This window comes from Convolutriloba macropyga, chromosome 9 (genome assembly GCF_964194025.1).
Source record: "Convolutriloba macropyga chromosome 9, txConMacr16.3, whole genome shotgun sequence".
Taxonomy (NCBI): domain Eukaryota; kingdom Metazoa; phylum Xenacoelomorpha; order Acoela; family Convolutidae; genus Convolutriloba; species Convolutriloba macropyga.
The window spans coordinates 44918038-44932701 of record NC_134476.1 but is presented as its reverse complement, the minus strand read 5'-3'; the positions used below and the strand labels follow the sequence as shown (position 1 = coordinate 44932701).

The 14664-nt window shown below is 36.5% G+C and overlaps 1 protein-coding gene across 1 annotated transcript in view; it reads right to left on the bottom strand.

Annotated features, from left to right (window-relative positions):
- Nucleotides 1-296: 296 nt before the first annotated feature.
- Nucleotides 297-14664, bottom strand: part of LOC142345402 (uncharacterized) — a 51229-nt gene continuing 36861 nt past the window's right edge. Inside the window, exons 7-9 of the mRNA XM_075397449.1 lie at nucleotides 4580-4725; nucleotides 1156-1311; nucleotides 297-658 (exon numbers count right to left, since the gene is read on the bottom strand). Of these exons, the coding sequence (XP_075253564.1) occupies nucleotides 467-658; nucleotides 1156-1311; nucleotides 4580-4725 (494 nt within the window). The 3' untranslated portion in view covers nucleotides 297-466. The remainder of the gene's footprint in view (nucleotides 659-1155; nucleotides 1312-4579; nucleotides 4726-14664) is intronic.

Sequence of the window (14664 nt, the reverse complement as noted above, 5' to 3'; positions counted from 1 at the left end):
GTGGTTATTAATAATTCGAAAACAAATTTATGATGAAAGACCTATCAATTATCCTTTACACCTTGAAATTCCCCATTGGTACGCACAAGTCCAATTGTTGAAAGTAGGGCCTTACCCATCTCGACGTCCCTGTTTTTTTTATCGGTTCATGGTTTCTGAATTGTGACGAGCTCAATAGATCAAGCAAACTAAAGACAATTCAATTAAAATCCTTTGGCCTTTAAAAAAAGCTGTCTCCTAAAAAATAGCCACTTGATTAAATGACTTGGCTAATAGTGATAGATGATATATTACAGTCGGGATAAAACAAAACTTAATTCGTTGATTTTGCCGGCTTTAAATTTTTCGGATTCCAAAACTTATACCCAGATACGTTTCAATATTGGGTAAAAAACAATTTTTAATATTAACAGGATTATAAATATCAGAATACCACAATCACTCACTAAATAGAACGATATACGCATTAATTGGACAAAACAGTCAATGAAGTTGGCTTGAACAAGTTTTCTTGTTCAGTATAATTAATTCTGACAGTACTATTCTGAGAGTCTAAACTGATTCTACCCGCGTGCAGGATTGCAGTCACTTGCAATGTGCTGACTGCACTCGGTAGGAGATTGTTGTAGTCAGAGGCTAGTTTCGTTCCTTCGTTCACCTGAAACAATCTTTTTTGAACAATCTCTTGAAACAACCAGAAACTAGTTATCAAGATTTAAGCCAATCGAAATAATCAACGTTGATTACCACTCGAAATACTAAATAGGTGGGAAAGCTCACAGAGGAGCAGATATCGGCCGATGACCGATGCAATTCAAAGAGCTTTCGTAGAGCCCCTCATTGCAGATCGTACAAAAAATAATAATTTGAGCTGCGACTACATATGCTTATAATGCGACGTAATTATGTAGATAAATGCTAACCGAAATCAAATGCGGTCTGGCCGTGCCGATGGAACTATTTACTTTCGGAACTGTGTTACTTTTCCCCAAAATAGATTCTGGTTATCTGCAGTTAGTTTTTGACATCCCTCTGTCTAACATTCATATATTAATAGCGATTGCTTACTAGTACTTGTAAAGCATGCATAGTGCATTGCTTTATTCAGTCAAGTTTGAGAGGAACAAAAGCATCCATGAGGGGGGGGGGGGTAACCTGATGTGCGGCGAGTACAAATTTCTCGAAGCTCTGATAGCCATAGCCTGACTGTCCATTGTAGTATCCCTCTGCATCTGTGGTATACTTCATGTACAGGGGATTCACTGACTTGTATCCATCTTGGTCTGTACTCACATAGTAGCCTCTGTGCGCCTATACAGCGAGGGACGAGGATAGACAATCAAACAAAGACAACAGAGGTATGGGGGTTTAAGGGCCGATTTTGGTACAATACTACAAAAATGGTACTTTACACCATGGAACGAGCTATTGACAACACCCTAGCAGTTTAGGTGGACCACACACACGTACACACTAGTAGTAAATCTCTCAAACGTAGAAATTGTAGAAAGATGGGGCTGGGGCACGAGGAGTTAGAAACTCGAGGTGGCTATGGGTAGATAAATGGGTCAGGGGCAGTTGACTAGATGCATAGGAGTAGGTGACGTAGGGAGGAAGACTGTCAGTGGTCAACTCTACTCGAGGTTGCAAAACACATTGAAATATAAACATAGCCGGCCGATTGTCGGTTAATCGCCCTCATTAACCCATGACCGATGTTTCTATTGCAGCAATCACGAACATAAGAAAAACTATGAGCCTAAAATTTTTCGAAGTGTCAAAAGAATTTTCCAATGTGAACTGCAATTTCCTTGCAGTTGATAAATATGGAGAAATCAGCCTCAAAATTGAAAAAAAAATCAGACGTGCAAAACAAGTCTATTTTTAGATAGTAAAACTAAAATGAATGCTGTTTTCCTTTAGCAGCCTACAACTTAATAAACTAAGTAGATCATGAAAGGGCGTAAGCTACAGGGCGTAAGCTGCTGCTGAATCAATCCTAAATTTCATACAGTGGAAACAGTTAGTGATATAAGTCATCCGTCAAAGGTGATAATCGTGACTTCTTTAAAGCAAAAAAAGGTACAGCGATTTTTTTTTTAAAAAAAACGGGAAACTAAAATCCGGAGAATTTTCAATCTCTAATCAAAAAATTAGAAACTATCAGCAAACTAAACGTCCCCAAGTTTTAAAGCTCAACATTCTCGAAATGAAGTCAATGATCAAAAAGTCAAAATCCAGTTCACCCAATGCACAGATAGACTGTAGATGAAAAAATAGCCCGAGGACTCCAAACACGAAACAAAGCTTCTTAACAAAGAAACGTGGAAAAGAAAAAAATACGATTTTAGTTTAAAATGATTATTTGTGGAAGCCAAAACAATTAAATTTAACCGACTAACGTCCGGCAATTTCTTTCAAACGACCGGGCGAGCAGTTCGCGTCCGTATCACCCGGCTGGAACTTAGAGATGCTAGCATGGGGGGTGAGAACGGGGGACTGAAGGGTCAAACTTTTAATATTAAGAGCCGCCCTACACACCATCAATTTATTTCCGCAAAATAGAATTGCATTCTTAGAGACTAGTAAGGTTTAAGGCTCCTAGTGGACTTAATACCCTCCGGGCGTTACCTGTTTATTCCATTTTTGAGGAAAAAAATCAGACGGATCAGACAAAAATCGGTCAATCGATAAATCGCATAAAAAGAACACAGCAATAACAATTGCTACAAACTTCGTTTGAGAGCAAGTAAAAACATTCATAGCCAAAAAACCGAATAAAAAGCAATAGGAAATGAAAAACAACGAGAATCAAATCAGTGAAAAATTTGCTCGAAAACTTTTCTGAACGATTGTTCGCGAACACTTGTGCATATATTTTTGATTGATCCGTGATTACCCATAAAACAAAGGCCATACTAACCAACAGCAATAAAACCAGAAAGGCAAAGAGCTGAAACCAAAAAAAACACTATATTTAGCTTATTACCAAAAATATCATCTGGAATACACAAAACGGTTATAAATGACGGAGTTTAATCATTCTTATAAAAACACAAACAACTAAAAACTGATATCGATGAAAACAAATGTCAGCAAAACAGCTAAAAAGAACAACTGCTACCAAAATACACCTCAACCTGTAAAAAATCGAATGTCGAGAAAACCGCAAAAAAGCCTGCAATGGTAAACAAAAAATGCATCATAAAGTCAAATAAAGGCTTAAAATGGTCAAAAGTGATCTGGTCCCAAAATTACTTCTAATTGCGAAAAAAGTGAAAATATCTGGGCCAAAAACTTTGGAATTCAAAACATAGCCGGCAGATTGCCAGAAAATAGCCGCGATAGACAATTGTGGCCTTCCATGAAATAAAACAACTAAAGAAATAAGATAAACAGATTGACCACCAGTCCTTTAATAGACCACTAGACTATTTGATTAGATTCGGACTTTCAATCTTACGAGACACATACGCTCTATAATGAAAAAGCCCTAATGGAGCTTTTTCAAAATTAATATTCGAAACCAAAAACTCAAGACTCTAATAACCAAGAATTAGGTCATATACGTTTGGCACTACTTAGATGTACACTATTGACCTTTAATTAGTAAATGTTCATAAAATTAAAAGTTCACTAAGCGAGTTCAGAAGTCATTTTTTGAGTGAGGTAAGTCACGCAATTGACCTAAAAGCAGAACAAATGACTTCACGCACGCAAATTTTAACAGCAAAGCAGTAGAAATCACTGAAATCGAAAAAGTCAGTTCCAGGAAGTCAGGTCGCAAGACTCATCGATGGAGACGACGAATTAAAAAAACCCCACCATGTCCCCAATAATAGCCGCTATCGCTTCGCGGCTATTAACTAGAAAATAATTTTGAAAAAACGCAACACGAACGTTTTCTTCACTTACATTTTTCCTGCTCTCTTCAAAAATCGAGTTTTTTTTCTTCTCTTGACTTTACTTGGTAGATTGATAGCGTGTCATTGACTTTTTTCTGTTTCACTGACACTCCACATATTAGAAATCTAAGATCAAAAACCGACTAACGTCGGATGAATTCCTCTCGAACGACAGACGGGGGTAATTTAATTTAGATGGGGTGTAGCTAAGAAATGTTTTATGGGTGCAAAAAATGACCCCACAGGGGATCGATCCCAGCATCTTAACAACTCAGCTACAATTACTTTGATTTCCTTAAGCTTACAACCGCTTTTACCAAGAAACTATCGCAAAACGACAGCAAGATCACTCAAAAATGAAGAGCTAAAGTGTAAAAAAGTCACTTCAGAAATCGAAGAATGTTCTAGAACAAAAACGCATAAACGGTCAAGCAAAAATTTTGAATTAAATAGAACATACATGTTTACAATAATTGCTTCAAACTTCGTTCGAGAGCAATTAATCAGCATAACTCCTCTTTGAAAAACCGATAGCAAACCAATAGTAATCTTTGGTTCGTAAAAACTAGCAGAAAGCCAATACTCCTCTTTGAGCCCTGAAAATACCAACAGAGCCCAAATAAAAGCTGCAAATTTTATTTGGCATCAATTGAAAGTAAATTTGCTTGCCATGCCTGATCGGCCTTGAGGAATCCATGATGTGCCTGGCAGTAGAAATGCTGTTGACTGTGCACATCTGAGACAGGGTCAGTCCAGGAAGAGGTGTACACTGCATGGCCCTTCATGCCACTGTTGCAACCATCATCGCCACTGCCAGACTCTAAACAATGCTTTTACGAATGCACACTCCGTCAAAAACGGCAGTATTCCTGTTGCTGTATTATCCTAATTGCGCAGCATATTTTAGTAGGTCGCAATAGAAGACAATTTTTTTCAACTTAGGAATATCTTTTGCATCAATTTGCCTCAAGCAATAATTTTTCAGCTGAGATTATTGTTCCGATACCATTTAGGAACTATAGGCTTCACTGGGTTTTTTGTTCAGTCAGTTTTGGCCGGTCCATAAGTGGTATCAATTGGATGCCCATCCGTAGATTATCGTGGTCTAAACTTTTGTAAATATTCGCATACTTTTTGATATAGTAAAGTTTCATCTAAATTTTTTACAAGTACGATACAATCTTCAGTCCTATTGCATTTCAATGCATTTTGAGCACGTTTCGCTCAAATTTTGTTTATTTTGCTAATAGTAAGTAATAAAATTATGAGCATAAAGATTTTGGTATCATTTATTCAGATGACAGGTGTTCCCAATGACCTTGGGACCTCAAGAAAAGCATGACATTTGCTGATGATTAAAATACCGCCAAAAACCTGAGAGTTACTTTTTCCCAAAACATCTGACAAGAAGTCGCAACCAAATATGAGCAACCAAAAGTCTAGAATATTTGTTTCACTACATAAAATGGAGACCTACCTCCGTGATTAAGAAACATAGTCCACCTTCTGAAACGGATTTTTTTTTTAAGCAAAGAGGGTAACATCACCCCCCCCCAACCAACCAAAGACAAAGAAACCGTACCAAGTGTCCGAACAAAAGGGGCCGCCGAACAAAAGTGTCCGAACAAAAGGTGTCCGAACAAAAGGAGCCGAACAAAAGGGGCCCTTCATCAACAATTAAGACAATCAGCATCAAGAGAAGCCCCCCCCAAGACGATTTTTTGGTCTCAGACGTCACCAAAGACGAGGAGATTTTTTTTTTCAAGGGTTCCAGACGTCACCCAATCAAGAAGGCCTGACTTTTTTTTGGTTGCAGCCGTCGCCAAGAGATGATAGCCCGAGATCCCAGACGTCACCTCAGAAGTCCCTTTCCCGGTTAGACGTATCCAAAAAAAACTTGAATTTTTTTTGCAACAAAAATCTCAAAAACATGAAAATTGCCCCCCCAGCGAGCTTTTGTCGATGCTTTATGAAAGAAATAGCCATGAAAAACCACATGTCAGCATTTAGCAGCAAAAAAAACACATAGATTGTACGAAAAAATGATATAGCTTTTTTTGGATCAGAAAAATTCAAAAACATTTTTCTGAATTTGTCGCAAAAAATCTACATAACAGTAAAATTAGTAGTTGAATAGAACACCTCAGTTGGACCTTATATTGACTTTTTTAAAGTCTAGTTGTTTATGTAAAATTTTTGCACAAAAAACGAAAAAGTCGCTAAAGTGCTTTTTTGAGGGTCAAAAATCAAAAAACGTTATCCCAACATTTTAATGGAAAATTTTTAATAAATCCAAGAAAACCTATTGATTGGGCCCCCTCAGTTTGCTATAATACAAGTTTTAAAGTTAGTTTATGGACTTTGCTTTTTAGCAAAGAGACAACGAGAATTTGGCAAAAATTGCTTCTTTGACTTTAAAAATTCAAAAAACGTTTTCTTGACGTTATGATATAAACTATTAGTAGATCCTAGAAAACCTATTGTTCGGGCCCCCTCAGTTTGCTATAATACAAGTTTTAAAGTTAGTTTATGGACTTTGCTTTTTAGCAAAGCGACAACTAGAATTTGGCAAAAATTGCATCTTTGACTTTAAAAATTCAAAAAACGTTTTCTTGACGTTATGATATAAACTATTAGTAGATCTAAGAAAACCTATTGATTGGGCTCCCTCAGTTTGTTATAATACAAGTTTTAAAGTTAGTTTATGGACTTTGCCTTTTAGCAAAGCGACAACTAGAATTTGGCAAAAATTGCATCTTTGACTTTAAAAATTCAAAAAACGTTTTCTTGACGTTATGATATAAACTATTAGTAGATCTAAGAAAACCTATTGATTGGGCCCCCTCAGTTTGCTATAATTTGAGATTTAAAGTTAGTTTATCAATTTAACATTTTAGAAAAGAAGCAACTTGAATTTAGCAAAATTTCATCTTTGACTTTAAAAATTCAAAAAACGTTTTCTTGACGTTATGATATAAACTATTAGTAGATCTCAGAAAACCTATTGATTGGGCTCCCTCAGTTTGTTATAATACAAGTTTTAAAGTTAGTTTATGGACTTTGCCTTTTAGCAAAGAGACAACGAGAATTTGGCAAAAATTGCTTTTTTGACCTTAAAAATTCAAAAAATGTTTTCTTGACGTTATGATATAAACTATTAGTAGATCCTAGAAAACCTATTGTTCGGGCCCCCTCAGTTTGCTATAATACAAGTTTTAAAGTTAGTTTATGGACTTTGCTTTTTAGCAAAGAGACAACGAGAATTTGGCAAAAATTGCATCTTTGACTTTAAAAATTCAAAAAACGTTTTCTTGACGCTATGATATAAACTATTAGTAGATCCAAGAAAACCTATTGATTGGGCCCCCTCAGTTTGCTATAATACAAGTTTCAAAGTTAGTTTATGGACTTTGCTTTTTAGCAAAGAGACAACGAGAATTTGGCAAAAATTGCTTCTTTAACTTTAAAAATTCAAAAAACGTTTTCTTGACGTTATGATATAAACTATTAGTAGATCCAAGAAAACCTATTGATTGGGCCCCTCAGTTTGCTATAATACAAGTTTTGAAGTTAGTTTATGGACTTTGCCTTTTAGCAAAGAGACAACGAGAATTTGGCAAAAATTTCTTCTTTGACCTTAAAAATTCAAAAAATGTTTTCTTGACGTTATGATATAAACTATTAGTAGATCCAAGAAAATCTATTGATTGGGCCCCCTCAGTTTGCTATAATTTGAGATTTAAAGTTAGTTTATCAATTTAACATTTTAGAAAAGAAGCAACTTGAAATTAGCAAAATTTCATCTTTGACTTTAAAAATTCAAAAAAAAGTTTTCTTGACGTTATGATATAAACTATTAGAAGATCCAAGAAAACCTATTGATTGGGCTCCCTCAGTTTGTTATAATACAAGTTTTAAAGTTAGTTTATGGACTTTGCCTTTTAGCAAAGAGACAACGAGAATTTGGCAAAAATTGCTTTTTTGACCTTAAAAATTCAAAAAATGTTTTCTTGACGTTATGATATAAACTATTAGTAGATCCTAGAAAACCTATTGTTCGGGCCCCCTCAGTTTGCTATAATACAAGTTTTAAAGTTAGTTTATGGACTTTGCTTTTTAGCAAAGAGACAACGAGAATTTGGCAAAAATTGCATCTTTGACTTTAAAAATTCAAAAAACGTTTTCTTGACGCTATGATATAAACTATTAGTAGATCCAAGAAAACCTATTGATTGGGCCCCCTCAGTTTGCTATAATACAAGTTTCAAAGTTAGTTTATGGACTTTGCTTTTTAGCAAAGAGACAACGAGAATTTGGCAAAAATTGCTTCTTTAACTTTAAAAATTCAAAAAACGTTTTCTTGACGTTATGATATAAACTATTAGTAGATCCAAGAAAACCTATTGATTGGGCCCCTCAGTTTGCTATAATACAAGTTTTGAAGTTAGTTTATGGACTTTGCCTTTTAGCAAAGAGACAACGAGAATTTGGCAAAAATTTCTTCTTTGACCTTAAAAATTCAAAAAATGTTTTCTTGACGTTATGATATAAACTATTAGTAGATCCAAGAAAATCTATTGATTGGGCCCCCTCAGTTTGCTATAATTTGAGATTTAAAGTTAGTTTATCAATTTAACATTTTAGAAAAGAAGCAACTTGAAATTAGCAAAATTTCATCTTTGACTTTAAAAATTCAAAAAAAAGTTTTCTTGACGTTATGATATAAACTATTAGAAGATCCAAGAAAACCTATTGATTGGGCCCCCTCAGTTTGCTATGATTCGAGCATTAAAGTTAGTTTATCAATTTAACATTTTAGAAAAGAGGCAACTTGAATTTAGCAAAATTTCGTCTTTGACTTTAAAAATTCAAAAAAAGTTTTCTTGACAGTATGATATAAACAATTAGTAGATCCAAGAAAATCTATTGATTGGGCCCCCTCAGTTTGTAACTTGAATTTAGCAAAATTTCATCTTTGACGTTAAAAAAGTCAAAAAAAACGTTTTCTTGAAATTTTGTTATAAACAATTAGTAGATCCAAGAAAACCTATTCATTGAGCCCCCTCAGTGTGTTACAAAACAAGCTTCAAAGTTAGTTTATCCATTTTGCATTTCAAAAAAGAGGCAACATAAAATTGGCAAATTTGCTTCTTAGACTCAAAAAACTCAAAAAAAAAACTTTTCTTGACGTTTTGATAGATACAATTAGTAGACCTAAGAAAACCTTTTCATTGAACCCCCTCAGTTTGTTATAACACAAGCTTCAAAATTATTATTTCGATTTTACGTTTAGAAAAGGGGCAACATAAAATTGAAAAAATTGCTTCTTTCACTCAAAAAAAATTAAAAACGTTTTCCCAAAGTTTTGGTTAAAACATTTATTAGTCCCAGAAAACCTGTTGATCGCACCCCCTCAGTTTATTTCAAAACAAGCTGATAAATAAATTTTATCACTTTTGCAAAACTTTATTCTTAAGAAAACCAGACAATCACATTTTTGCTTTCAGTTTGTGCATACTACTAGCCGCGCGCTTAGTTAATGGGGTAGTATGCACTGAAAACAACTTCAAGAAAAAAAAACAAAAAAGAGGAAAAATTAAGAACATTTTTCTCATTAGATCAAAAGCAAGAAAATCAAAAGCTCGAAATATTTCCCCACTTAAATTTGCTCACACAAATACTTCCTTGAGGATAACTCAAACGTCTCTTCCTTTTTTGTCCGCGGTCTCAGAAGTTGCCGAAAGAAGTCCCTTTGCCCCTCTTTTTGGTCTCAGTATTCACCAGATAGGAGAGAGTATTTTTGGTGTCAGTAGTTACCATAGTAGATTATCTTCAAAACTTAGTGTCAGCAGTCACAAGGGTGGAAGGAATTCTCAAAGTAAAAATTTCAAAAGTTTTGAAAAGAAAACAAGAAGCAAGCAGTTCAATTTAAAAGGAAAGAATTTCAAACGAGCCCCAGTACAAGTCGAGTTGTCTTGTCTGCTTGTCTGTAGCTCACGTTGCCTATTCTCACCGCAGTAGCAGCCTCTAAGCATTTTATTGTTCCTTTTTCAAAAAAAGGTTTTGTACTTGTAAAAGATTGTAACAAAAAACTATTCAAGAGCCATACACTTATTATACTCATAAGGAAATCTTAATTTCCCCAAGTTTTAGCAATTATTTGGTCGTGTTTATTGAAATAACGAAACAAGCGCGCGCACACGTTTATTTTTCTTTTTTTAGATAAAATTAGCTAGATTTAGCACAAAAAAACAATAGGATTCTATTTTTCAGAAAATTTGCGTCGTATTTTTAACAACAAAAACTGGGGCTGATTAGCCTCACAGTGTCATAATTATTGTTTTTCGACTTTGAAATTTGCGTCGCTCCGGTTTCGAAGCCGTTTTTTACCTGTTAGTACGAAAAAGACCAACAAAAGCAAGATGACAAAGAAGAACAGTCAAAGTTGTCAGTACGCCTTAAACAAATTCAAAATTGCAGAGCTGAGTTTGAAAAGCAAGCTGGACCTCTTACAATCTGCAATTGATCAGCGAAAGAGTTTCAGATCACTCACCCTGCTCATCAATGAAGCAAAATCAAATGTTGACGAGCTGAAAACAACACTTGATGCCGTGTTAAAAGAAAGTCCGAACTCCAGCAGTACTTCATCTGTCATAGAACGATATTCAAACCTTCTGTCACGGCTAGAGAAATTTGAACACGAAATTGACAGTTTAGATGACGATGGACTACTCAGCCAATCTTCAACTAGGATACGCGATGATGTCAGTGTAACAACTCATACGACTGCCTGATATCCAACCTCACGGAGATGCTCACCATCAATGAACGAGATTCCAGAAGCAAGCAACCCAGAACGTTCATCATTCTCCAACAAAACACCACCTCTCCCACCAAGACCGGAGAAACCATCCCTGTTTTTGTCTGAATGCCACAGGACCAAACCAATGTTGTCAAAGTTTTTAAATGGCAACAACGAGAATCCCCCTACTATTGCAATGAGTACAAGTTTATTCAGACCAATTAACATCGATAACACAGTTGATTCCAAAACAGAAGTAAAACACTCGGATAAAAATTTTGCAAAACCTGAGACGACCGTCGCAAAAACTCCCGATCGTTTTGCTCTCAGTGATACAACGTTATCTGCTGTTGATAATTTTACAGTCAACCAGCAGCAGTTTAAAGCAGACAATGATTCAATCCAGCCACTCAGTTTTGTAAGCACGCAAAATAACTTTCAAAACCGTTTTCCTCAGGAAAACCTTAAAAATCAATTACAGTCAAAAAATATGTTATCTGAATTTTCTCGAGATATCGCCGAGGAACGGTTTCAGACGCAAACATTTGAACCAAAGAGCATGGGTTGTTCCCAATTCCAAGGAACACATAATCCCCGCTTGATGAATCCCAGTTCTATCAAATAATACAGTCAAGAAAAAGCACAGAATCTAGATTTTGATCCGCAACAGACAAAACAACCAATTGAACTGAGTAACACAATGACAAACTTTAATCAGTTCTCCGAAAATTCCTGCCAAAACGCAAACAATTTTCAAACATCTAACAAATTTTCTTTACCATTGCATAATAGACAGGAATCGAAAAACACAGAGAATAAAAATTTACCTGGAAACTTCACTCAATTCCAGCCACAGTCACAAGTCAATACCGTAGGCATTGAGCCTGTCAACCCATTCGGTGTTCAACAAACCGCCTGTTCAAAAACAATAACTGAAAGTGTTCCAATTGCTCCTTCAATCTCAACGTTTCCCCCACAAGCACTGCCTTCAGTAGAGAAAAATCCCCAGCCACAATTACCACATTCACATCAATTTTCCAGCGTATTGAATCCAATAGCAAATGAAAGGTTCAAAAACCCTTCATTTGAAATCAATTCTTTACCGTGGACCTCAAACACAGCTCCATATTGCCAGAATTCAACAAGTAAACACTCAAAAAATTACCACCTCTTACAAATCAAAACTTTAATGGCAACCCATTGAAGTACCACGAATGGATAAATAACTTTTTTTGCCTCGTACATAACAACACCAGTATCACCGACACACATCGTATCACCTATTTGCAAAATGCAGTTACTGGCAAAGCAAAAGTTGTAATCCAAGCTTATTCGTGTGATCCTGCTTATTATAGCACAGCTTTAAACGAACTAATGTCATATTTTGGTGATCCTACAATAGTGGTGAACGCCTTCATAAATCAATTGGAAAACTGGAAATCAACTAATGACTATAACAAGCAAAATTTTGTGGCCTTTGCTTTGTTCTTGAAACGTTTAGTGCAAGCTTTCCAATACCTGGGATACACAGCGGACCTACAGAGCTCAACACTTATGAAGAAAGCTAAAGAAAAAGTCCCGCATAACATCCTCCTCAAATGGACAGAGCACACCGTTACATCAATCCAAACACCAGCTACTTTAGTTGAATTTCAGAAATGGTTAGAAGTTCAAGCACATGTGTACGATAAGATAAACCGCGAAAACTTGCAGCAAAATAACCTTCGTAGAAACAACTTTAGTATCTCTGGAAATTTGAACAGCGTTAATCACTCAAGAAATTTAAGTACCCAAAATTTAGGTTTTCCAGCACAGCCGACTAGCCTAAATCAGTCAACAGCAATAAGCAGTAGCGGTAATGTGAAACCACCTAGCGCTCCACCATTTCCACCCCTAAACAACTCAAATCAACCAAAGCGTTCTTGCGAAAAATGTCGAGGAAATCATATACTAGCGACCTGTCCCGATTACCAACAATGCAGCCCAAACCAGCGATTTGACATTGTAAGCAAGAGCAATCTTTGCTCGAACTGTTTGAGCAATAAACACAAGAAGCAAAACTGCCCATCAACAAAACGCTGCCGAACATGCAGCGGATACCACCACACAACACTGCATGACCCTGCTAAAATTATCAAGCGTCCACCAGCTGCTTTTGCCACCAGCAATTCCACGGGTACAAGTGTTACCAACCAAGCAAATCAGCTTGTCAAACAGCAATGTGAACCAGGAAGTAACAACAACGCAAGCGCCTCATCCAAATCACAAAAGAGCCGCTACGGACAGTCTTTTGCAAACAAAAATCAGAATCAATTTCAGCGCGCTAATTTGAACAATGCCAACCAAAGTTTTAGCGTGAATCATCTACAGTCTACACCAAAAGAATGGTTCGAACAACTTCAACTTATCCCAGTATCTTTTCTAAACGGCAAAAAAGCTTTCGATACGTACGCTCTGATCGATCCAGGAAGCCAATTTACTTTCATACTTGACAAAATCACAGAGTTCCTTGCTCTTCCATGCGACGATCAAGAAGCAACTACGCTTCAGTATCTTAACACGGAGCATGATATGCCACTTTCAAAAATTTCTGAACAAGTGACAGTTGCATCCTACGAAAATTTGGATCAAAAGTTTCAAATTACAACCACTTATAGCACTCCTTGTTTAAATGTAGCACCAGCTAATACATTTGAACTCAACCAACTTTGCGATGCATTCAAAGAACTCCGTCACATTCACTTCCCAGAAATAGCTGAAGGCAAAATCGGTGCCCTTTTGGGAATAAACACTTTTGCTTTCACACCTCCAGTTGAAGTCATCCCGGCAACTAAAAACCAGCCTTTCGGCGTAAAGACGAGGCTTGGATGGACCCTAGCTGGAGAGTATGAAAGAGTGCAAAAGCAACCCAAACAACGATCTCACCAGCAGAAACAGTACGTGTACCACGTATCACGAAGAAGCTCCGACGATCAGCCTCTTGATGAATTGCTTGAGCAATTCTGGAAAATTGAAGCTGAAGGAACTCAACCCGAGCCTGAATCTAAAAATCCCGTTGACAAGGAAGCCCTTGATTTATTGAACAAAACAATCAGCTACAATGGTGAGAGGTACGAAATTGAACTGCCTTGGAAAAAACCATTGAGAATTGAAAATAATAATTTTGCAGCTCTCAGCCAGCTGAAAAGTCTTCAGAAGCGACTCAGTAATGACCTCCAATTGAAAGAGTTGTATGAACAAACTCTCACAACAGATCTTCAAAAATTTTATGTCAAGCCAGTTGAAATGCAGCAGCCAGAACCCGAGAAAATTTGGTATTTGCCTCATCACCCAGTGGTTAATCCAAACAAGCCCGGAAAAGTGCGCAGAGTAGCAAATGCTGCGGCCAAGTTTAGAGGACAATCTTTGAACTCCAATTTGATCACAGGACCAGATTTGCTGAACAACTTGGTAGGAATTCTTCTGAGATTTCGTGAAAACCCAGGTGCCATTCTCTCTGATATCGAAGGCATGTTCATGCAGATAGCAATAAGGCATGAGGACCAATCTGCATTACGCTTTCTCTGGCCCAATGAAGAGATGGTTAACCAATACCAGTTCACCAGATTAATTTTTGGAGCAACCTGCTCCCCATTTTGTGCAATTTTCGTTCTGAACCGTTGCGCAGAAGATAATGCAATTGAATTTCCAAAAGCAGTTAATGCAATAAAGAACCATTTTTATATGGACGACTATATCCATTCTTTGCCGTCTATAGAAGAAGCAATTGACACCATTAACCAGACTAAAGATAGCCTTCATAAAGGTGGCTTTCGCTTGACAAAATTTGTGTCAAACAAACATGAAGCCCTAAGGTTAATTGAGCAAGAAGATCGAGATGAACTGAAAGAGATCAATAGAGTCCTCGGTCAGAAATGGAATATCAGAACTGACTGTTTTCTAATGAAGACATTAGAA